The 25708-nt window shown below is 38.6% G+C and overlaps 1 protein-coding gene and 2 long non-coding RNA genes across 4 annotated transcripts; 2 read left to right on the plus strand and 1 right to left on the minus strand.

The window, feature by feature from the left end:
- The first annotated feature begins 637 nt into the window (after positions 1–637).
- Positions 638–2771, plus strand: LOC122573897. The gene is made up of 2 exons (XR_006318835.1): positions 638–856; positions 2071–2771. It is a non-coding gene; the product is annotated as an uncharacterized LOC122573897 (long non-coding RNA).
- A 149-nt stretch (positions 2772–2920) lies between these two features.
- Positions 2921–9940, minus strand: LOC122573896. Of its 2 annotated transcripts, none has more exons than XR_006318834.1 (3): positions 9395–9940; positions 8320–9280; positions 2921–3954 (listed from the first exon to the last, which is right to left on the minus strand). It is a non-coding gene; the product is annotated as an uncharacterized LOC122573896 (long non-coding RNA). The 2 variants fall into 2 exon arrangements; XR_006318833.1 differs by having other exon boundaries at positions 2921–3959.
- Positions 9941–10129: 189 nt separating this feature from the next.
- LOC122573894 (MAP kinase-interacting serine/threonine-protein kinase 1) lies at positions 10130–25164 on the plus strand. Its single transcript, XM_043740838.1, has 6 exons — positions 10130–10271; positions 10374–11680; positions 15244–15381; positions 18537–18893; positions 19018–19588; positions 19743–25164. Exons 2-6 carry the CDS (start codon positions 11626–11628, stop codon positions 20203–20205), a joined length of 1584 nt encoding a protein of 527 aa, XP_043596773.1. The 5' UTR covers positions 10130–10271; positions 10374–11625; the 3' UTR covers positions 20206–25164.
- Positions 25165–25708: the final 544 nt, after the last annotated feature.

Below are 25708 nucleotides of genomic sequence, written 5' to 3' on the forward strand. Positions count from 1 at the left end.
CTCTATTACTTGAACATCGATTTCGTTCAAATATTATATTGTACGTGTTTCCGTAAATGGATAATGAAGATAAAATTGAGACAAAAGGCGATAATGTAAGTAATATAAGAATGCAGATTACGATGCTTGTAAAATAAATTCATTCAATGTTATATGCAAGCATGTTTATATACGTGTCTTGCGACAATTTGCATACGAATAATAGAAGTCAATGAAAAATGCGAATCTTGGAATTCTATCACATGTAGCGTGTTTGTTTTTCTCTCAATGCTTTGACATTAAAATAGTTCAACGTAGAAAAAACATACGTATAAATAGTTATCGACAAAGCATACGTGACTAGTGACATGCACGTACGAGGTCGTCGAGTTTAACTCGTGTCAGCCGCACAGAGGTCGTCCATCCTTAGTCGTGATATCGAATAACGTTAATTTATGATACGACAACGTATAATTCATGATATTGGGACGATTTTTATCTTTCCCTCGTAGAATATCATTTAAATTTCGATAGGTGGGCTCATCGAACTGGAAGGAAGGACAAATTTACCGGAAGTCATCCACTGATCAAGCTTGCTTCACGGACGCGGGAAAAGGCGGTTCTTCGATCGTAAAAGATATATGTACGCATATATGTATATACGTATATAGGTAATATGCAGGTATGTAGGTAGGTAAGTAGGTAGGTAGGTAGGCAGGCAATAGGCAGTAGACCGATAAAGGCGGACGAGATCGTGCACAGACGCGTTACACGTCATTGTTATTCTCAGGAGAGGAAGAACAGAGGAGAATGGAGAGCGACAAGAATTATGTGTCAACAAAGCAAATATTACCGATGGTCAGAATATCCAAAAAAGGTTCAAGCTACTAAACCAATGTTTTATACCAATGCCAATTCGTGATCAAATAGAAAATATTTTAACAAATAAATCTTTCAACGAACTTGAAACGAAATTTAACGCGCCGGATCGTAAGCAATTTTCAAACGGTTTAGAAGTTCCGAAATATTGCTTACCTCAGCAGCTCGTTGTCACCGATTAAGCGTATTTTTATAGAATTATTTTAATTTCTAAATATACATTTGTCCCAACGAACAAACAATACTCCGAGTGTGCCGATTGGATAATCGTCGTCCGTCGTTCTTGGATATTTCAAACGTCTAAAATAGACTTTCTCAAAACTGCTCGGTACGATAGTCTTACTGAGTTGAACAAAGTCGCGGTTAACGACGATAGGATATCATTGAGCAAAAATGTAAATCTACACAGAGATCGATGTACGTTTAGCGTTAACATCCCGAGGAAGAAACGCGAGACGCGTGGAACGAGAGAGTACAGGAGAAAGGAAAGAGAGTGTAACTGCGAATCAATGCGACGCGTTCCATCGTCAGGAATCTGTAATCGAACGAGTCCTTGTACCGTGCATTTAACTTTGACACTCTAACCTCTGGATAAACAAATCTATTTGCATTTCCCCGTCTTACGCGTTGCGGTAGCAAATTATTGTCATCGAATCGATTACTTAGTATTCCATTTTGATGTTGCATCTATCGAGAAACAATCATTCATTTGCGTAAATTCGGCTCAAAGCCCAAAGGTCGAAACGATTCTATCTCTGGACGGTCATGGCCACGCGTGTAAACGCGAGTGATGCAATAAGCTAGTTGGAACCTACGACGTATGGATTCGCTTGCGTACACAGATACGAGATCACTCGAATACTGGTAACGACGTAGTTTCGCTTCTTGATCTATCAACGGCGTGATCGTTATGCTGCCGAGCTAATAACCTCCTAACTGAGAACCTTGACGAAGACGCGTTATTAATGTTTCATTCCGTTCAGGCCCTCGGTCATTTAACTTAATTAATTTAGTGTGACTTTTATATCCTGAATGTTGTTTCTACATCATTTTATTTCTAGTCTAGCTTTCCCGCATCTCGTAACATAATTCAATTTCTAATTAGATTTATTGCATACGCGCGAGAATTAATACTATGCAAATGACATCAATTATGTTTTATTATATATTATGAGTAATATTATATTTAATTGATTTATTTGCACTGTTTAGTATAACACGGAGAGTATGACTATGTTGGCGAAGACTGTTTGAAGAATCTCTGAAGAAGCCTCGCCTGGTCCTTACGTACTAGCTCTCCATCCTGGGATTTCCTTCTCACCCTCGTGAGCGCGTATCCTCTGGCGTTTCTGATTCATATCAGTTGTTTAGTTTGGAGCTGACACATCGAAGGCTTAGGGTGTTAGTTAGTCTCTTTATGAGATAGTCCGCATTGTAATGTTTACAACATGGGAGAAGGTGTGCGATCCGAGTCACAAACACGTATATATAATAAATATTTTCCAAAAATTATAAAGTACCATAAAATAAAAAGAAATAAAAGTACTGTTTTAAGTTGCGTAAATTCAATTGTAAACAGTAATGTTCAAAATGTAAATCCGATAGAAAATGTATGACTACGTCCTACCGTCCCGTACCGGTACTTTTGCCAAAACCATTTTCCAATAGAAATTCCACACACACACACACACAACTTTATTATATATTACTTATTATATTATTAGTAAGAAAGTATTATTATATATTACTTATGTATATCCCAAATAAACAAGAAATTTCTATTGGAAAATGGTTTTGGCAAAACTACCGTTAGGGGACGATACGACGTAGTCATACATTTTCTATGGGATTTACATTTTGAATATTACAGTTTATAATTGAGTTTAAGTCGCTCAAAAACGACTTATTTTATACGATATCGTATTTTCTTTCTTCTTCTGTTCTGAAAACTTGGTCGCAAAACAGGACAATTCGATAGCACGAATTTGTGTGTTCTTCGAGGTTACGTGAACGGGCCTTGTAATAACAGTCTGCGTTCGTTAAACACTCCGCCTCTATAAATCCTTCCAAGAAGGTATGAATTTCAACCGTAAATACGACTCGATAGCGAGCGAAGAGTCGGAACGGAATGAGAAACAACGTGGTTGATCGGAGAAGAAATGTAAATACGTAACAGGCAGAAACACGATATTTCTTACATGCTCGGTTTGGGTTAAGATCGCTTAAGCTTTTCGCTTTTCTACTCTTCTTCCCTCGAGATCAATGTGAATCGGTCGTCGACAAAGAAATCGCTTTGAAATGGCGTAAGCTGCGTCACGTATCCAGCATTAATTACGCAAGGTGGAATATATATTCTGAAAGCTTTCGAATATGATCCAGTATCTACGTTCCTCTCCAATGAATCGTTCTTCATTTTGCGAGTGTATTTTGTTAATCGTATGCCCTAGTTTCAATAATTTAGATACCGACACTCAATGACGAGTTATCTCGCTCTCATCTTGAACACCATCGAAATCCATCTTTGATTATAGCGATCATCTCACCGCGCATGCGATATGAATGCTACTGCTCTATTGCGAACACAACGACGTACACTAATAGTTTGAATAGGCGCTTATTTTAAATTTCGTCATCGTGTCTGATCGTATCGAATCGAGGCTGCTCGGATTTACTCGCGCTCGAGCTAATTTTCTGTGTGGATCATTTTCTTCGCGTCTTATGCTTACACATGTAGATACGTGCTTCCTATCGTTCACCGTCACCCGTTGCTATATTCTTTTATTTATATACATACGTATATGATGGTTTCGGCTAACACACGGTGCTTATCGTTATAACTTTGTTGGGTCTATACGAAATAGCCAATCAGGCCCCCATTCCTTGCGCCAACATTTTTTGCAGCTCCGCATTGTACAAAGGTCTCCTATCGCTCACTCGCACGGTATATTTGCTTGTCCACGCTAGTGTCAGAAAATAACTATCCAACTACGCGTTTGGCGTCCGATTATACAATGTATGTTCTTGTGTATTTGCGATGTACAAACAACGACAAGTTGCAAACGTCGATCAATCTGTACCGCATTTTCCGCCCATCGTCTGTACTAACAGAAAAATGTCTCTGATTAATTTCACTTCATTAATTCGAAATTCACGCAAAATATTTGGTTCGCGTTTATTCAGTGCCAATATTTCGGCATTGCTATTCACTAGAATGGAATAAATAAATAACGGGGGAATAAACGACTATTATATATCTAGAACGAAAAAGGTCGTTTAGAGTATATATAACGATACAGAAGATATCTGTAAAGCGAAAGAACGCTTCCCTTTTCCTTTCTGACGACAGTTTTTTTTATCATGCACATGTATATCGAACGCGTGAAATCATGATTCGGCGAACTTGTCTAAAACCTACTTCCTATACATATAACCGGCGATCGGCCTTAGTTTCCCGGTTACACGTAAAAATATATCGTCGCTGGGCCCTAGCTTTCGAGCTATGTTGTATGTTGTATGTTGTAGTACGATCGAATAGTTGAGTAATCATTCATTGAATCTTGTCAAGTTGAAAAAAGATAAAAAGCTTGTGGAAAAGAGAAAAAAACGTTAGTGTTCGGAATCACATGGCACAGGAAGTTTGAAACTCGTAAACAATTCTTTTTCTTCAAAAAGCAACGAACTTGGCTGTATTGCGATGGAAACAGAGTGACGATTCATTCTTAATTAAGAGTTAAATGATGCCCGGTTAAATGCGGTTAAATACGGCGGCCCTTACCACCATGTACTTCCAGAGAGGTAATTTTCTCTCTGATACTATTAATCCAACTCGGCTTGAAAACTAAAACCATGCGGCGGGATATTTTTGTGTATAATTCAAAAACTAAGGCCGACCGCCTGTTATATATATATATATATATATATACGTATAGGAAAAAGCTGTTCAGGATGTTGAGCTTTAGAACATATTTCAAAATCGGGGAGGATATAGATTTTTAATAAGATCACCCGCGTTTCTTTGTATTTATTCACGTTTTGATATGGAAAGTGAAACAGGTGTGCAGATCGACGATGCGCGAGAAATGCTCGTTTTCGAGAGTAAAACGGGTCCAAATCGCTTTTACGCGTCTGGCACGATTCCCGTGCCTAACATATCGTTATAAATATCGTTTATGCTAACTGGTGTGTTCGTTGCAACTCGTTCGACCGTCCGAAAGGTACGTAGTATAATATAACATAAAATTCAGCAATATTCAGCATTTCTGAGTTTGCCTGCTCAGTTACAAGCGATCGTACCGATTCAATTCTTTCAATCGTTTCGAGATTCGAGACCTATCAAATGATTTCACCGGAAAGCGAATCGTATCAAGGTCTAGAGAGAGTCTTTTCAGTTTATGGTGTATTATTCGAAATAATTGTCGATTGTGTAGCACGCTTAGGCAACAATTTCGTAAACTTGCACGTAGCTATAGATTACAGAATTTATTGTTTATTTACAAGCTTATCAATAACCACGTTATCGATGTCGTGCAAAATTGTGTAATTTTATCGTAAGAATACCAACGCGCAAGCAACGTTACTCTCTTCCCTCTCTTGGAAATTCGTCTGGTAAAAACATTTCTGGTCAATGTCGCGCAGGCAAGTATACCAATATATCGCGCGAGATGAACTCGTTATCTCGTTTCACGTAATAGGTCAGATTACACGTAATACGATTATATATTCGTCCAAAATGTCTGATCTTCGAAAATTATCCGACAATTCGAACCTCGTTGCATTTCTATTCGGGTATTCGCCTTTAATTCGCTCCTAATATTCTCATTATCAATTCACGAGTTTGCCTTCGATTCGTTTGTTCAACAGCTTGTCTTTATCGCAAGAAATCGCGCTTTGTACGTCGCGAGAAGCGAAAAAGAAATACCACTTGCTTAATCTTATCGCGCTCGTTCGGCAGAAAATATTTACTATTTTTCACCTTTTTATTTGGTGTGCGTTGAACTATCACGAGACATCATTGATCGCATGTACATACCTAAGTGGTACGTGCATTACGTATCACCGCAAGAAGGGTCCTTACGAAGGCGAATCTATAAGGATGTTCGTTCCTGGGAAATAAGATGAAAAAAGAAGAGACAGATACACGCGACAAGTTTCGCTGATGAATATAATTTGCATGTCGTTGCTGCAAAAAGAAAAGGGGGAAAAGAGATAGCGATATCGCGACACAGTCATAATAAAGGTACTTAGGCACATATGTATGTAAATCTGTACGCGTTTGCTACAATAAAATCAAGGCTACAGAGCCTACAGGGTAGATCGCAGAAACTGGCAAATACAAGGTTGCTATTGGATAGTAGCGGTTTCATGTTTTAGCGATCCGATCGGCGAGAAACATGGAATACGGTAAAGCTACGAAACGTAGAATCATAGGAAATTTGATGTGTGATCGATACCAGATCAGGCCACTGGTCTTTCTCTCGGGTCAAGCAAGTTCGTTGGCATTTTTCACGGAGAATGGTTTCGTTCGTTTTTCAAACCGTACATTGTTAATCATCGAAATTCCTCCAGTTTTTTTACCAAGTGTCTATAAATGTCGGCTTAATTTATAAACTAATATCAATTCGCTCGCGAAAACGTGGATTTGCAATTAATTCTGATACTAACTGTATGCGGTTACGATGCGGTCACGAACGAACTAAATTATTTCCGCGTCTTATTACGTCGTCGTAAGAATCTACTAGATTTAGTGAGAACTTTGAGCAATACCTAACGATAGAATTTCAAATGAAAATCTTTTTGGAAATATGACTGATACTTTTCTCTCTCTCTCTCTCTCTTTCTCTCTCGCTTTCGCTCTCGCTTTCTCTTGGTAATACTGTTTCATGCATTCTGTATTCTATACTATTCGAGGTGCTCGTTCTCTCTTTCTCTTGCTCTCGATACCATTCGATAATATCTATCAACGGATATATGTATACACGTCCCTTTGATCTTAAGAAAGATAACAAGTAATGAATTACATATACAGACATTTTGCATACAGACACAATATTGCGTCTATATACATTGTCGTGGCGAATCAAAAGGATCAAACTTTGAAAGGAAAAAGGAGTTCCGAATTCTTATGTATTGTAACAAGATATCTTTTTACTGTGATATCGAATAGAATTAGATTAGTTGTAATAATCAAACATATACCTACGACGCATCGCTCTCTTCTTGAAAGTAGATATAGGTAGATATAAATCTGTATGTAATTTATCACTTCCCAAGCATAAATAAGTTTGCCATTCAAACAAAAAATACAAAACGTCAAAGGTGTTGTGTAAAATTTACGTGTGATAAAACAGCCAACCAAAACTGAATATCATGCGGAAGACCTTGGACAAAGAAACTTTTGCGCGTCCTATTATTTGACCCTGAATCGTGGATCCACGTGCTGCGTGAAATCATGCCTTCACGCTCCACGCTCGACAATCGACGCTCGTCGAGTATATCGTTCTCGCTCCTTTTATCTTCGTTGCTTACGGATCAATTAGCTCTTGAAAAAATTTATTCGACGGCAATTTCTTTTCGAAAATATTTCCAATCGCGAATTCGCATAGCCATGTGTGAACACTCAAAACAAGAAAATCGCAATTACTTCTCGCTATCTTTTAAACAAGTAGCGTATTTCGAACAAATCCGGTTCTTTCTCGCTCTCTATCGTATTTACCAAATTCTTTTTTTCTGCGTATTAATCCCGATTGTTTTATCCAACGATTTATATTACGTAAAACTCTGAAAATCCATCTACTTCGGTATTATTACTCGTTTAAACTATCTTATCGGTTTTCATAACCTGTTGTCGTTGTTGTTGCTCGACTTATTAAAGGTTATATTAGACGCCAAAATATTCAAATTCGAATCATCGCAACCTATTTCTTAACCGTTAGCCGATCCTGCTTCTAAATAAGTCATATCTTTATTCAAAGACATCTATAAGTTTATGAATAAATGTTTTAGAGAGATAAACAATTCGTTCTGAGTGGATCGGCTTGGCAAATTACATAACACAGTATGCGCGTCTTGTATCACACCGTAATTGTTCTGCTTTAACTTTATTAACACGGGATATGTTTACATTATCGGTTTTCTTCTCTCACTGGTAAACTAAATGTCATTAACCATTATTCGAAGTCGGATTCTAACGATAACGATTAGCTATTCAAGAATCAAATATCGCTGCAATTTATCCAAAATTTCGTTTATTTTTGAAAGGCGGTACTAAGTGAATTCGCAGTACAAGTTTGCAACGCGCATTTCTCTCGCTTTGTTAAACGATAAGAGATAGAGTACAGCGATAATCCCGTTTGGATGAGTCACTGGTTACCGAAGAACGATAATAACTCGTTAAAATTAATGAATTCTCGATGATTTCATCGTGTCATGCATAGAACTTGAAGTAATTAGATAAATTCGTACCAGTACAGTTTCGTAGTCATCTCCGTGGTTTTACAAGTATTGTTCGATAAGTCGTAGTAATCGAGCTTCCTAACGTCGCCGTTATAAATACATGTATTCCAGATCGATTTAAACGATCGATTCTATCTAAAACAGTCGACATCACGTGACAGAATTGAGACAACTCGAAAAACGATTATGAAATAGCAGCGACCATTTTGAAAATTCAACTTTCGTTATCTTTTTTCATCCTTGGTTTCTCCGCGATTACGCCTTCCCCTTTGGCACCTGCTTACATTGCCCTCCTTCGTTTATTATTCATAGCTACGAAGCCTCTTCAAGTTACATACGTATGTACTTACATAATCCGCAACCCTTAAACTCCTTTTCACCTTGTAGTCAAACGCACATTTGGCCTTATCTTCTGTTTCGTCATCGTGAAACTTCAAAATAACTTAGGGAGGAATGTGTGTCAAAAGTGGAAGAAAGTTACGTAAATCGATAGCATGGTGGTAGGTATTGTAGTTGGGTACTGCCGGTTCACCGGGCACGATCGAGCAACTCTTGCCACGTGCAGAAACCGGTTTATGCTGTTATTTTGTGCGACCGAACAACATTGTCCTTTAAATTTTCTGTTTAGACAAGAAATCTGTCGCGTTCTCAGGGTAAGAGCGTAAAAACTCGTTCGATACATTCCATTTCTACGTAATAATATTTGTTGATTCTGATCAACGATTAAATCTCCTCGATGTTTAAATTAAACGCTGTCTTCAAGCGATTGTTTATAAAATTGTATAAAAAGCCAAAAGCGCAATTTCCTATTCGTTTATACGAACGCATTGTACAAAGTATACATGCTCCTTCTGCAATCGAACATTTTTCTCGATTTGTTAATTCGACGTGATATGATCGATATCCGGTTGATTATCACATCTACGATATGGATGATGCAACAATGATGTGCTTTTGTTCGTTAAACTTTCTGCAAGACAATATTGGAGTTGAAGTCAAATATGTAGAACGGTGGCTGAAACAGCCAGGTAAACAATCGACCTTATAACCTTACGTAATATAAGAATACGGCTAATAAACTTACCACGCAATACTATACCAATTATACGGGCAACAAGTTCACGCGATGCTGGCTGATTGAAAACAAACTTCGATAGTCAACACGAGTCTGCGCGTAGCGTAAAAATTATAAGCGCTCTTATGTGCGTGCGTGTGTTTCAACTACTATAGAACTCGACAATGTTGCGTTTATCTCTTTCTGTTTCTCTTTTCCATACATAATCCTTTCTTTGTCTTTTTTCCTGGCGTTTCATCTCACCGTGACGCTCCCTCGCGCGGGCGCGCGGACGCGTGCACACACACACACACACACGCGCGCGCGCACACGCACACACGCTAGAAACAACCGAGTACGTATTCTCTCTCGGTCGTCTCTCTCGATTCTTTTTCTATGTCGCGTGATGTTATACGTGGCCATTGTGCGCGCGCATCTCTTCCTAAAACAACGCACGTCGCAATCACCCGCCGATATTTCCCGTTCCCCTGCGTTTATCTGGCACTCATCCTATATAATGTGGGTATAAATGATGCTAGATCGTAAACATTTCGAGAATATAATCTCACCATTCACTCCAAAAATGCGTTGTGTCCAAGCTCTTAGTAAAAACGTTTACGATGAATATTACGTATGAAATGGCGTTATTACCGGCAAGTCGATTCCAAACATACGAGGGCGATCAGTGATTCTCAAGCGTTCTTCAGCGATTTATTATTCAAGGAAATAGAGGAAAAAACAATGTCAAAAAGTGAAAGAGAGAAAGAAAGGGGGAAAGTGTTTTTAAAGTTTAATTTTCCTATTGTTAGCCCGAGTATTAAAGTAGTTACGACTACTTTCAATCGCGATTCATAATTCATAGGACAGCTTTCTAAGTGAGATTTGCATGGTAACAAACAAATGTCAAGTAAGTATTCAATTATAAAATATCGATGATGAATTCATTGAAAATAGAATTGCAAATCATGTAAAGATTGCATCATACGATTCGGTAATTACGTGAGTGTAGTTCGGAGCGTTCGAGAACCCCTGGCTAGGAGCTACGTGACGCGGCGTCGTTTCAGAGGGCGTCGACGAAGTCGCCCGATCCTACGTAGAAGTAAAACGACACGGGAGTGGGGAGGTTAGAGGGAACGGCGCGAGCGTGGTGGGAGCAGCGGACATCGATGCTGCCGGGAGTGCCGGGACGAGAACAGTGAGGTTGGAGAGGGGGCAGGCTGTTAGTAAGCGAAGTGGCCATCTTGCAGAGTTCAGTCGGAAACCAACTGCCGAGCAGTGAGGGAAGGTAAAAGGAAAGACTCGATGTGTTAGCTGAAGGATTTTTAATGCGCTTCCGAGCCGGGCTACCGCTACGTGCGAAAGGCTGTGCGATACCGACAACGGATCAGCGACCATCCGCGGAGATTTTCGTATACGGAAAAGCTTTAGTTTATCCGGCGAAAAGTCTCAGAGTACGAGCAGGAGATTGAAGGGTGCAGAAGTAGCCGAAGTTTCGACGTTAATCGAGAAGAAATCGAGGAGGAGTCGTGCAGAAATTTTGGTTTCAGCGGAGAAGATTCATCCGCTGACAAAACGTCTCATCAGTTCGAAAGTGATAGGGCAAGACGATAGAACTATTTATTCGTATACCTATAGTTCTGAAGACAGTGAAGAGGAAGAAATAGAAAAAAGTGAAGAAAAGGCGCGCAGTGTTTAAGTCTGTGATAGTATTTATTCAAACGATTCAGCTACGACGCGTATCATCTACCATAGTAGTGTAGCATCGTTTGTCGCTTCTGTAAGTCGCGAGAGCTACAGAAACAGAGAAATAGTCTTTATATATTTATTTATATCTGTGATACCGACGCTGATATACATCGAATTATCCCGAGACAGAAACATCGAGAACGAGCGAGATAGAGAGCGAAAGCAAAAACGGGAGTACGTCGGTAAAGGGAGAAGAGAAAGGATCGAAGAAAGCAACGTACAGTGGTTTGGGAAATTGAAATAGTGGGAAAGAAGATTATATCAGTAACTTAGTGGATTTACATGTTTTTGTATATACGACTGACTCTTTTTTATAATTATTGATATCGGATTAAGAGATAGGAGGAGAAAGAGTTTCATTGCTGTTCGCTAAACGAAACAGAAAGGAGACTCGAAGAAGAGGGAAAAAGGAACAAAACAGAGTTTTGTTTCAAACGAGAACTACATTTTCCTCTTTCACCCTTTTATTTGGGATATTAAACCATCGAAGCTAAGTGGAATTGTTGCGTGCAAAAATGGTGGAGAAAATCTTGGAAGAACGAGGAGACGGGAGTCAAGAAGTTACAAGAGGTAAGAATATCTTTCCTTGTCCAAATATTTACTTTGAACCAAACGCGATCGCAACGATATGACATACCAAAATCATTCGAGGAAATTTTAACATTGCTGATAATGTCACGAACCAACCAAAACAATGCGGTGAAGTGGATGAACATCCGTTTATATTAAACTTTTCCTCTGTACTTTTCGATACGTGACAGTTTGTTTCGAATAAATTTCATCGCGATATCGTTTTCGTTTCGTGCGAGCTTTATCAATGGTCGAAGAAAAAGAAGAGTATTATTTCGATCGTTAACTGTTAAATTAATCGACTGTATGATTTGGATAAAAAGGAGAGAAAACGTGTAAAATAAACAATCGCGCTGATAGAATAGGTGATAGAAATTTTCAAGATCAATCGGCGAAGAGAAACGCGGGACGTGACAATCGAAGTCGGTTGACGGAAGAACTTTCTCGAAGCCGGTGCGCCGTGTTCCCAGTGTTCTTCGCTTCGAATTTTCTATCTCAGAACCTTTCGTTTAAATTCGTTCTAAATTTGTTCAATCACGAAAGTTAAAATTCGAAATAAGATCTCTATTGCATATTCAGAATCTTGTAGGTTAGGGTTTGTAATACTGCATATTTTCGTATAACTAAGTTACGACCATATAATTCGAACGGCCGTGAAACATTTATAGTAATCGAATCGACGTTTCCACCGAATGCTACTTAATTTATATTAAATATAATTTTACATTTCTCGGTTTATTTTTTGAACTGTACCGTTCTAACTCTCCTTTTAACTACTTCGTATATGCATGTATATGTTTACGCCTAAAAATGCCGATTGAAAAACTTGACAGTATCAAAATGAACACATATACACACATCGATCGCGCTATATCATATGTATTTTATCTGGTTATTTTGACGCGTGTAATAGGTTATTCTTAGCATTTCGCTTATGTGTACTTTGTTCGTATTTTTGTATCGTTTCAATCGTTTGTTTCGATGTTTCGTTGTAAAATTGTTTCTCGTACGTCGAAATCGAACAAATTCTAACGTATAAAAATACGTAGTTTTGCGATATTGGTAAGAAGGAATAAGAAACGAAAATGTACAGCGATACAAAGTGCAGCGAAGAGTGCAAAAGTTGATATGTATTATGAAAGAAAATGAAGCATAGCCGGATCAAAGCGCGACATGACGCTAAGACGATGTAACGTGCATCGTTGAATTATTTTTGAGGGTCGAAGTGGGTTAGTCGGTTCGCGTTCGAGTTGGACGCAAATCGCAAAGGGTGTCGGTAAGGGTAACCCAAACAAAGAATGGAAGGAGAGAGAGAGGGAGAGAGGAGAGGAGAGATCCTCGCGCGCATGTCAAATTCGTCGTTAGTAAATACTCTTCATTTTAAAGAGAATGGTTTCTTTCGAAATACGAAACGTAATCATAAGGTAAAAATTTTCTGATTGATATCGCACACGCCATGATTCGTCGTTTTGAAAATTTGGTCGCAGAAAAGACCAAACATATTATTGCAGACGAAAAGAGAATTAGTTGTTGCTAGATCCATCGAAAAGCAAGCCTCGGAGAGTTTTTAACCTTGAAATGCGTTAAAGTTAGAATACAGTGTTCATGTATATCGTGCACATTGTCAAGCGTGAAATGACATTAGACGAACGTTCAAGAGTGAAACTCATTTCGTAAAGGAGGCGTTTCTTCTATTATCCACTTTTCTTTTCTTTCTTCATGAAAATTCATAGGACATAGAAAGAAAATATGCCGCATTCTCTATATATACATATGTATGTATATGGATTTACGTTTAGGTTTTTTATATTGAATCGACGATTGTCGCTGGTTTTGCGGATACAGCAACATTATCGTACGTGTGTATATCTCGCGTAAGATGGCGGCGTTCCTTTTCTGTGCCAGTCATTGAACCCTGAGCTCTTAGTACTTGCCGTGCTTGGTTGTGTTTCTTCTTGCATCGAGTTTCATTGCGTTGCATTGCATCGTTGATACAGGCAACAGAAGAGTATACACATTCGCTCTTGGCTAAATTGCGATTCAGTTCAGCGTTAATGATTAACTACGATGTCTATTGTATTTGACCGGGGCTAAATCATTTTTTGGCACGTTGAGATTGCGATTGTCTTCGTACCAAGAAAATTTATGATATCAGAATGCGATAATCTTTATTTGATCGCATATTGAAAGTAAATGTATCCTTCGGTCGGATCATTCCACTAATAAACGCAACTTTTGTTCGTGACAGATTCAAACACGCGTCGATCGGATCGTTTAAACTCGAGTTGTGAGTTTGAAATTGAGACAAAGATCGTCGCTCTTTATCGATTCATTAAATACATATTTGCACACGCGGTGTTACTCGATGACCCACGCGTTGTCGGCAAATATGGTGATCACGCGCGATTCCTCATATTTCATCGAACAGCTTCGTGCGTCTAGTCAACTTGATCTTGACCTTTCAAACATCTTTTATGCTACCTTTCGACGCCACACTTAATTTTTAATCGTAATTTTTCTACCGTAACGACAGATAGTTTTACATAGTTCTCGCTAACTTGTTGTGCACCTAAATCAGAAAGCCGTATATGAAAAAAGGAAAGAAAAATTAAAAAACTAGCTTCGTATTTCAATGCGTCGGATTATTTACAAAATTCGTTGTGCCTTCTTCGCTTACACGTGTATATCACGGCCAACGAAGACTGTATCGACATTTTGTAATTTCCTTCAGGAGAGTGTATGGCAGTAGATAGAAGTCACGTTAACTCGACCGTAACGATGTATTTATACATTCAGTTATAGAAATGAATCAAATAATATAATCATCCATGGTTGGTAAGATAAATATTATTGATATGTACCAAGCGAAATACGTAATGTCCTGGTGTTTGCGAACTTGTAATTTTTTAAGATTTTTAATATTTTCATGCACGTGTAAATATGTGCACAAATAAACGAGCTGTATCGTATTTGATATAGCGTTAAGGAACGCGTGGGATTGTCACGTGTATATATCTATGTACATAAATATTTATGTATATAATTGGTCGTTTGGTTCTCGAGAAATTGTTTTCACGGATAAACAAGAGTTGCCTAATTCCCGCTTATTACCGTATATCGGGGCTTTGCAAAATTTGTCTACATATTACTTTTCTATACTCTCGGGCAGATATTCTTTCTGTCTTCATTATTCTTCGTTTGTCCCTGATAATTACTACTGTAGCCATAAAACACGAGACACGGCTCGTTTCTAATTTTATAACAATTTACACATAGTTCATTTCGAACAGATATTCATCGTTTAATTTTGCGATTATGTTTTTTCACGTACTCTATAAAACGAGAATAACGAACGGAGAACAGAAACACTTTCTATTCGTTTTCCCCACGTGATTTCCATATTATTTATATCTATGCTATAATTTAGTTATTCCTATATTACGATATTGTGATATTATATTCGAATGTATATTCGCGTATGGACGTTTAACCATATACGTTTATATACGTTTAGTCTTAGAATATCTTGCAATTAATCGAGCATAACAATATTTTCGTTCCAGAAGAGGCAAGTTGTAGAGAGACTGTGAATACCACGGGGGAATCAATGAGCGCCGTGCAAGCTCGACAAGAGGAAGCCAGGCGCAAAAGACGCAAGAAGAAACGCTCTGGATCGTCTTTGATGTCAGCCTGTTTTCAAGGTAAAGTTTCATCTACGGAAGGATTCGCGACACACTGTGAGAAAATGAAAAAACATGTAGACTCTTGCGCTGTGATGAATATCGATAATGGTGGATGGGTAACTGAATATTCGGTACTGTTCTTGCGTCGTTGGCCGAGCAGTGAAGAATTTCTTCCTGGCCGATTTAATTGAATAGCGGTGCGCGTTGTTCGGCCAACGACAACGTACGCATAGTTTATCGCACATCTATCGCGCATAGCGATTATTGAATAATTCTTCTTATAAACGTATATTTTTTGAAAAATTTCTCATTGGTCGATCTCGAGATTCGATGTACACACCTATCAAAGATCCGCATGTACATAGCTTTAATTCAGCTACTTCGGTCGAACGATATAAGTACGATACAAAGATTTTTCTAACATTATCTTATCGTATAGTACGAAAATCAACGGAAAGAAAAGAAAAAAGTAAAGAGAAAGAGAAAGTGCAAAGATCGATCAGGGTGGGTTACGGCAAGGTGGAAATGTAGATAATAGTAAACAGTCAATTCGTTGTTTGACTGCGGGCACGTGTTTGAGTTAACGATCTCTGTCACTCATGCTTCGATGACTCACCTCACGCAGGTATGTTATCCTATACAAATTTAGAATCTTTGAGAAATTCATACGAAACGAGTATATTAATCGATTATGCGCGCAATCTCAATTTTTTCCTCCTCCTCCTCCTAATAATAATAATAATAATAATAATAAATAAATAAATAAATAATAATAATATATGCGGACTGTACTCTCTATAGTAAATACGTTGCTTGCTACAATATGAAAAGTAGTTACATCGAGAGAATAGAAAGTAAAGCACGTCCAAAGGCGTAGGAAGTATAGAAAAAGTTGATTTATTCGTAGTAAAGATTAACGTTCATAATAAGCTTATTTAGACAATTTTGTTGCCTATAAAGAGTACGGTGCGATTCCTATCTAAAAAAAAAAAAAAGACAACGCCTAATAGAGGATCAATGTATCCATAAATTGAATTATAATGTAATTTCGGGGCTACTCACAAGGGTCGCTAAGTAACTTGTAAGCACAAATTAAATCGAGCCTTAAACGTCGCTGTAGAAGCGACATAAGGCTTCGGACGGTTTAAGATCAGAGAATAGTCGTGAAAAACGGGATATCGGACAAACTAAAACGCGAATAGCAAAGCGTATTTATTTTATTCGATTATTTGGATGATGTGTCGTTTAATTCGGTTTTCAGTTCGTCTATCGTGTATTCTAGAATAGGATTTAACGAATACAACCTCTTTTTGAAAAATTATTAGCCGAGTTGATCAGTTGAAACTATTATGTCACACTATACGATCGATTTTGTACAGTGCAGTAGAATAGTAGAATTTCAGTGTTCGAGAAGCTTCCGCTTCGTACTGCTAGTAGTAAACTAGGCACGAGCGCACCCGTATACGTTCAAATCTGGGCCACGGGTTAACTCGTCGATACGTCTCGAGTCTCAAGCTCCTCCATCGCCTCTTCAGATTTCTACCTTCTCTTTCAAATCTTTATTATCCTTTCCCCTCGTTCTTTCCACCGTTTACTCCCATGCATTACACCGATGCATTTTCTAACCGTAATTCTTTTGTAATTTTCTCAATTTTATTGCTACGAAATAATTTTCTTCCTATGAAATACATCGATTTTTCATTCGCGTACAAATTTTATATCTCTATGTTACTTGTTCCTAGATAACTCTTGCTTTGTGGATATTTGCCAGTCGGGGCAGGTCTCGTAACTTGCAGCTTCTCGTTTCAGGCGGCCCCTCGTACGTTATCGTACACAGATCAAATCCTTGTATAATCAACAGTCACGTGTGCTGTAACGCGTACTCGTTAAATATGCTAAAATCTTCAAACTTACAAAGTGTTCTGTTTCCCTATATCGTCAATTGTATTTACTCATAGAAACTGGTTAACAAGGATCGTAGAAATATCACTGGTAAATACACATTACGCGTTAAGCGTATGTTGTGAGAGTCAAATTAGACGCATAGATTATGCATCACGACGTCGGATTGAAGAATATATGCCATGTGTATGTGTACAATAGAATCGTTGCGGCGGTGCAATTTAACATAGAGGGGGAGAAGGAAAGGCAGTGGAGAGACGGTGGAGGCATGAAAATGTATTATCGGCTTCTGGTTGCTAGGTATTCGTCGGCGGTGTTGCCAAGCAGAGAGAGAATCGTATCTTTGGCGCGAGAGGCAAATAGGTGGGGGTTAAGGGGAGAGCAAAACTGTTGATTAGGGAACAGAAAAGGAAAGGTAAAAAGAGAGTTGATAGCAGCTTACGATACGTCGAGGCGACGTAACGTTGTAACGTTGAAACTAGGGAATGAACAAACGAACGAGCAGCCGTGCAGAATGAAACGGAAGCATCGTGTTATTGCGTTATTGGGGAAGCAAGAAGCAAGCGGACACGCGACGAGAGAGGGTCAGGCAACAGCTAACAGAGGTTGAAAGTTCTCGGTCAGGAAAAAAAAACAGAAAAAATATATTATTTATACGCGTACGAGACTCTTAACGATGCTTCCTTCGTTCGTTGATACTCTTCTGATTAGACGATTGATCGCGCTACAGGCGGAGCTCGGGTGTGATCGATCCTTTTTAGAATCATCGATATTCAACGACGTAACGACGATGCTCTAGCCAACAGCATCTTTTGTTTCTTTGAACTCCGATGGCGCATCGTAATGTTAATTACACTATGGAATAAATAGAGAAGAATAGACGCGATCCGAATTTTACGCGAATTTTAAGTTACAGATTTTCCGAAAGAACTGTACTATCGAGCTCTTTGCTTTGAATAAAGTACGAGTTACTCCGATAAACGCGATAATAAAGGATGTTGTGCTTACTACGAAACTCGGTTCGTTTTGGCGTACGTGACGCGATGCGATTATTTTTGGTCAACCTCGGCTCCTCTCTCTCTCTCTCTCTGATCCAGCCTCTCCTTCCCCTCTCCATCCCCCTATTCGTTTCCATTCGCTTCTCCCCTCTTATATTATATTCCTTTCTATATTCCTCTCCGTTCTCAAAATTATTCTATTACATTTTATTTATTGTTATATTACCGCAGTTATAAAATTAGTACTAAAATACGACTTCGTGTTTGTTTCAGAACTGTACAAATTGACCGGCGAAGTTCTTGGAGAAGGTGCTTACGCCTCGGTTCAAACTTGTAGGTCGCTTTATACCGATCTGGAGTATGCTGTTAAAATTATCGACAAAATTCCCGGTCACGCACGAGCACGTGTGTTCAAAGAAGTCGAAACGTTTCATCATTGCCAGGGCCATCCAAATATCATCCAATTGATTGAGTTTTTCGAAGACGAAGTAAAGTTTTATCTGGTATTCGAGAAAATAAACGGTGGCCAACTGTTGAGTCGGATACAAGAAAGAGTTCATTTCAGCGAACGGGAAGCCAGTCAAATAATTCAAGAAATCGCAAGCACGTTAAATTTCCTTCACAAGAAAGGTAGAGCCACTTTTATTTGAATTATTTTAATTAAGTACATATCCGGTATGTGATTACGGTATCTCTACGTGCAGCGCCTCCAAGTTTATCCTCTTAACGAATTTCTTATCTTTGCTTTTATCAGGTATCGCCCATAGGGATCTGAAACCGGAAAACATTTTGTGCGTGTATCCGGATAAGCTCATACCGATTAAATTATGCGACTTCGATCTTGGTTCGGGTATCAAGTTCAACAATTCGTTGTCAAGCCCTGTAGCTACACCGCAACTCTTAACGCCAGTCGGCAGCGCCGACTTCATGGCTCCAGAAGTTGTAGGAGCTTTCACCGGTGAAGCGAATTATTACGATAAGCGTTGCGATCTCTGGAGCCTTGGCGTGATCATGTATATACTCCTCTGCGGTTATCCACCTTTTTATGGGAATTGCGGATCCGATTGTGGTTGGGAGAGAGGAGAAAATTGTGAGGCTTGCCAACGACTTCTATTTACCAGTATTCAAGAAGGCAGATACGAATTTCCGGACAACGAATGGAGGTGTATTTCGGAAGATGCGAAAGATTTGATCAGGGGCTTGCTGGTCAAAGAAGCCCATCAAAGGCTCAGCGCTGAGAGTATTCTGAAACATCCGTGGATCAATCCTGGTCCAAGCCCCGTTGAAAATACAGAGAAATCTCTCATAACTCCTAATATCATCAGGTTCGTTATTCTTGGCATTTACCGATCGATCAATTTTAGCTAGTTTAATCGATTGGCGTAAGAAATTTCAGTCACGAACGTAGTTTGATGTAATTGCGGTAATATGCGTAATAAACGTAAGAAATAAAATTAACAGATACGTTTCTCTTTATAGGAGGAATAATTCTGCCAGAGAACTGTCAGCGTTTGCCGAATCGGCCATGGCTGTGAATCGCGTGGTACTTCAACATTTTTCCGTAAATTTGGAGGAATTAGCGGAGAAGAGGGAACCGAGATTATCCACTTCGTCAACGGACGAAGATAACCATCCTTACGGGCACATGTCCGACTCGAACAGTGAATTATCGGAACACAGTAAGGTTTGCGCGACTCATTCCTCGAACGAATTCGATGTAAACTCACGCTTGAAATCTTGTTCGATTCGTTCGAGTACCGATCTGACCGATTCGAAAACCATTGGAAAAAATCGATTGATCGGCAAGGACTCGTCGGTCCCTCAGCTGTTTGGTTTGTCACCGCCGAGCGAGAGTCGTTTGATGCAGCGCCGTTTAAAAGCTCGTTCGGATCTACTCGAACGTCAAACCAACAAAACAGTTATCGCGTCCGTTAGTGGCTGAAAGGTGACATTCCTACGAACGAAACGATAGTCTCCTTTCTTGGTAGCGCGTATAATTCATGTTTACACGTTCGCCGCGTAAATATACGTATACGAAGAAAGCGTGTACAGTAATGTTATCTATCGTTAATTGACAAAGAGTAACAATGACATAAGTGCGACATTACGATTGGCTAAGCGAAGGTTGTGTTTCATTAAAAATAATAGGAGCTGCATTACAATGATTCGCGCAACGATCGACGGTTATTACACACATGAGCATATCTATACAGCAACACATGGAGCGACGACATAAAACGACGTGTCTTTGCTCCGATACACGGATTAACCACGCGCGACGCCAACAATACACAACACTCGATCAGACAATAATTTTTCCTGAATTTCTATATTTCCTACAGAATTCAGAGAAATATCGTGTCCGAATATATCTTTAACTTTATATTTTTCTCCATTTTTCTTTTGTGCTCTTGTTTCGTTTCGACGAGTCCGTTGAATAATAATCCTCGTCTTTGCGCTACAAATTTTTAAAATCGATACAAGCTATTCGTTCGGTTTATTTGTTGAATGTTGTTTTATACGATACATTCGTTAAATAATATGAACGAACATAAGCAGAGGCAGCACAGATTCCATACACATACATATGTACATATGAACAATTGAATGGTCGCGCATGCTTTAATTTCGGTTCAGGTTACATTTAGTACAGAACTTAAAGGAACGTAAAGAAATGAAAAAATTTGTAATATGTACATTCCACCGTCGGTATCTATTAGATGAGAACATATAGCATAATATAAAAAATAAGTCACGTTAGATATACAACGTTTCTGTACTTTCGCTATTATATGATATCTAGAAAAGTACATAGTATATGCTCGTTCATATCAATTTATCGAAACGGATATACAGAGACGCAAAAGAAAAAAAAAAAAAAAAATAATTTTGGTGAATATTTTTACCGATCGTATACGCGTATATTTGCTTCGTTTCTTTTTATTAAATCAATTTCTTTTTAGTTCCGTCTTAAATATTTTTGCAACTATAGCTATTATTCAACAAAATATCTCCGAGTTACATTTCTCTTTTCTTTTCTAACGATAACTTGTTCGAGAATTATGAAAAGCAGCAACAGCAACGCATCTTCGGACGAAAAAAGAAAAAAAAACAGCGGTAAGAAGAGTAAACCGCGCATCTTGGTGCATGTTACAAATAGTTTGCTCAGTATAGGTTTCTAAGAATGTAGTAGAGTGTAAGTTCGAAAATACTGTAAAGCAAATTCCAAGGAAGGAACAACGCGCATTTGTATCGAAGGGAAAAAGGGGACGACAACTACGGCCATTTTTTGTAAATTTCTCTTAAGCACCTTCATAGAGAGTTAGTACGTAAGAAAGATTAAAAGGTTAGTTTAACAAAAAGGAAAAAAATGAAAAAAATACAGAAAAAAATTGTACCTGCGTCGTAAGTGATTAAGAGTATACCGAGCGAAAGAGAGAAAAGGGAAAGTACATGGAGCAGGAATATGAGAGAAAGAGAGGGAGGGAGGGACAGAGGGAGTCAATCCGATAACGTGCGCGTGCGTACGCACGTTAACGGACAAACTTTCTCAAAGAACCTAGATAACATGAATATCACATCCAATTAATTACTGTTACGTATTTTTGTAGAGTTTTATCGACGAAACGTCGTTCTATCGTCTGCCCACCTACTACGCGTTTACTCTGTCGATTAAGATCGGTCTCTTTCGTTCCGTCTGATGATTTTCATTGTCATAAAATGTAAATATCTTGCATTCCCATTACCTCGCGGTACACGATGCAGACAAGGTCGCGACGCTACGAATTTCCAATGTCATGTTCCATCGTCAAGTTTGGCAGAACTTTCGTATCGTCTAAAGAACATTTTTATGGATAAAATTTTGCGTGTTCTTTCAGATTGATATCGTAAGCAAATAATAGAAAAGAACGAAGCGACGAAAAATTGCAAACATTTTTCTTCAAACGGTAAACAAACAACTCGTTTCGACTACGATTTATTTTACGTATCATAGTTGCATAGAGTCGCGTTGTACGGTGGCAGACTCTTTACTCAGGGCAGTTACGATGAGCTGCGCAAATTTGTTACAAATTACATACACACTATCGTGTTTGAAGAGAAGAATGAGGAGAAAGAGCTTATGATGTCTGTATGCAATCGAAGTCCATCCAGGGTTGAAAATTAATCGTTACTTGTTCTTTCTTCTTACGAATTAACCCTGAAAAGCTTTGCCCAATGACATTACGATATACATTGCATATACACAGACTAATAGTCGACGCAAATAGCTCGACAGCAGCATTATTAGACTTTCCTCCCAAGGACGGAGGATCATAAAACAGAACTCTCTCCTATAGCAGGTATCATTTTGCCATATACATCATACATACATACATACTTTATTCGAATCCCATGGACAGCAAACGCCACAGAGACTAATGCGTATAAGCGATCGTTAACAAATGTTTGATTACGGTTACACCATCAAATTCGTCCATCCAAATGTTTCAAGTTCCAAGGAAAATTGGCAATTCCCTTGAAAGTGAGAACATTTGTTAGCGGAAGTAGCGTTAGCGATTTCTCGTAGTGAGAAAAATTATGTAAGAATACGCATGCATCATTGTTGCATGTGCTTACGACGTAGAGACGAAAAAAAGCATTACACATTAATTAGATCCGTGACTTCTTAATCACGAAAGCCATTAAGAAACACGAATATACCGCGGGTTCTTGGCCTTTTCTTCTTTTTTCTATTTTTTTTTTTTTTCCCTAAATTTTTTCGCAAATTGGAAACGACGACTGGAAGAGTACGTTACCATTTGCACGGGATCGTATCTTTCGAGTTACATATTTCTCAGCATTATTGTCATGCGTTATCAATGGACGCCTTTCTCTAGGATGTACGCATCTTTCTTTTTCGATTTTCTAGCGATGCATTTTTTTTATTCGTTTCGTTTGTTCGATTACAATAACGTATGGCGTAACCGATCACAGCCTCGGTAATAACAATATTTTCATGAAAACTGAATGCATTCTCGACCGATATCCATTTTTCACACGGTATGTTTTTCTTACATAGTATTTCGTTCGATCAGCGCTCCCTCAAATTGCCATCATCTCGATAAAATCTCGATATCGATCGAGCGTGCGTCCTAACAAATGTGTATCGTCAGTATGTTAGCGATATATAACGATAATTTCTCGAGGAAACATTGAAATGCAAGAAGAGAGTACGTAGAGTAAAGGACGAGCAGCGACAAGTCTTGCGTGAGGAAAGCAACTGAATCACACTAAGGATACATGGCCATAATAATATAGATCTATAAATTGTAATAGCGTGAATGAATTTGCGAATTTCTGAGTGTACATGCTGGAGAGCATGTGTATTTTGTGTATTTTGTATGCCTGTACGAATGTATGTATATATTTGTATGTGCGTTAATGCGTATGCGTATGCGTCATTGCAAGATCGAATGATAAAACGATATTTAGCCTATAAGCGAAATGGTAAACACCTTTGTATAGGTTTGTAAAATTAACAGTTAAGGTAAGATACTGCTGCGCTACTCTACCGATGAGTCTTTCTTCGATCATCGTGAAAAAAAAAAAAAAAAAAACTCGCGCGTCTTATAATTGTTTCGTATTTGTGTTAGGACGATGTATACGCAAACGCATCTGTAGCGTAGTTTCGTTTACTCGTTCATCGAACGGCGTGATATATAGCGATTTAAAGCGTATACTATTCCAATAAAGAAAGAAACTAAAATATCGCATGCGTATTCCCCATTCTCGAAGTTGGACGACTCCCGCTTAAAATTTAAACGACGCGTATCTTTCTAATAGATCGTATAATCGGTACGTTGACGATCTTCGATCGATCGAAAATTATAAGAACCGGTGAAAGAGTATTGCGAACATATCCCAATGGTATGCTAATACAGTTTACGCATGAAATGCGCAACGTTACTCGTTTCTTCCTGGTAATACACAGCAGACCTATCTTCTTTCGCATTACCGCTCTTGCATCTTCGAACTACGGTTCCTAATCTTAAACGAAAGTAAAAAGGAGCGTGTTGCATGCTATTGTACGCTGTTGTATGCCCCGGAAGAAGCAGCATTTTTGTTACGTTCATTTTTATATTATACAAAAGAGCAGTATAAAAAGAGAGGGAGGGTGGGGGGAGGGGGAGAGAGAGAGAGAGAGGAAAAAAGAAAAAAGGCCCTTAAAAGACGAATAAAGAATATTACGAATGCTTTTTAAACGAACGTCAGTTCCTTTTCTTTTTCTTTTTTTCCTCGTCTGCTTCTTATTTTAACTATTCGTAAGCCTGAAGCCGCGTGTTGCGATTCCTTTACGTTTTACGAATATTCACGAAGAAGCCCGTCGTTGCTCTCCTTCGTCGATTTTTGCATGACCTATCAGCTATTATCGAGTCAAAAGTAACGAATTGACCGTGTGGACGATGCTCGTCCTTTTTTTCTGTGAAAAAAAAACGACGCGAAATTTTAGGGTTCTCTTTCGCACGGAAACCGACCAACCAACCACCAACCGAGAAAGAGAAAACGGATAACGATGATGGTAAGAATGGAGAGAATGCATTTTACCATACGAAAATATTGTAAGTGTGAAGCATTATTGCTAACTCTATACATATGTATGTATGGTTTTTTCGATCGTACGAATAGAAACAGTTTCCAAAATACACAATCTCTTACAAAGTAATTTTGGCTGCGATTCGAACTCAAGACACGAGAGAGGGTAGTGAAAGAAAGAATGAGGGAGAGAAAGAGAGGAAGAGAAACATTTTCAAAACTTGGAATTGTCCGAGTTGCGAACGGCATTGTTTTTTTCCGTGTAAAAGCGAGCAAGTCTTATGAAAACTTTGTAAGCTTCCTAATAAAATAGCATTTAATCGATAAACCAGCACCTATACGCATATATTTCTCATTTCGGTTTAATAGCTATACCCCTTTAGCTTCGTCTACGAGGGTATTCTTGCTTTGCTACAAGAACATTTCCCTCGATATGTTGGCACGATCGTCGTCGAACGAACGGCACACGGTACAATTCTCTCGATTAACTCGTTGGAATTTATTTCAAATTCAATTGTAAGTCAAGGTTTGATTCTCTAATTTTGATCAAAGTGTGCTCAATTTGAATTCGAAGTACATGCAACTGAACCGCAAAAGAAGTTCATTTTGGATTGCAAAATTGGAAATTCGATTTTCAGCGTCTTCGAAATTGCATAGTTTAATATACAGAGTGCCCACCTAACTCTTCTGTGCTCGAATATCTTTTATTTGTCATATTCATGTTCATATATTCTTTTGATGAGATCTTGTGAAATGCTTGGTAATAGCAATGTTTCTTTAACGATTTACATTTTGTTTATCGTTGAAACGTATCCAAACATGTACCGCGTCCCATGTCCAATGACCTTGAAGTGACTCGAGTCGAAAATAAT

The sequence above is a fragment of the Bombus pyrosoma genome, linkage group LG12 (assembly GCF_014825855.1).
Source record: "Bombus pyrosoma isolate SC7728 linkage group LG12, ASM1482585v1, whole genome shotgun sequence".
Lineage (NCBI taxonomy): Eukaryota > Metazoa > Arthropoda > Insecta > Hymenoptera > Apidae > Bombus > Bombus pyrosoma.

Coding starts and splice junctions, on each gene's coding strand:
- LOC122573894 (XM_043740838.1), top strand. CDS start 11,626: ATGGTGGAGAAAATCTTGGAAGAACGAGGAGACGGGAGTCAAGAAGTT. Junction 11,681..15,243: donor GAGTCAAGAAGTTACAAGAG/GTAAGAATATCT, acceptor TTTTCGTTCCAG/AAGAGGCAAGTTGTAGAGAG. Junction 15,382..18,536: donor GATGTCAGCCTGTTTTCAAG/GTAAAGTTTCAT, acceptor TGTTTGTTTCAG/AACTGTACAAATTGACCGGC.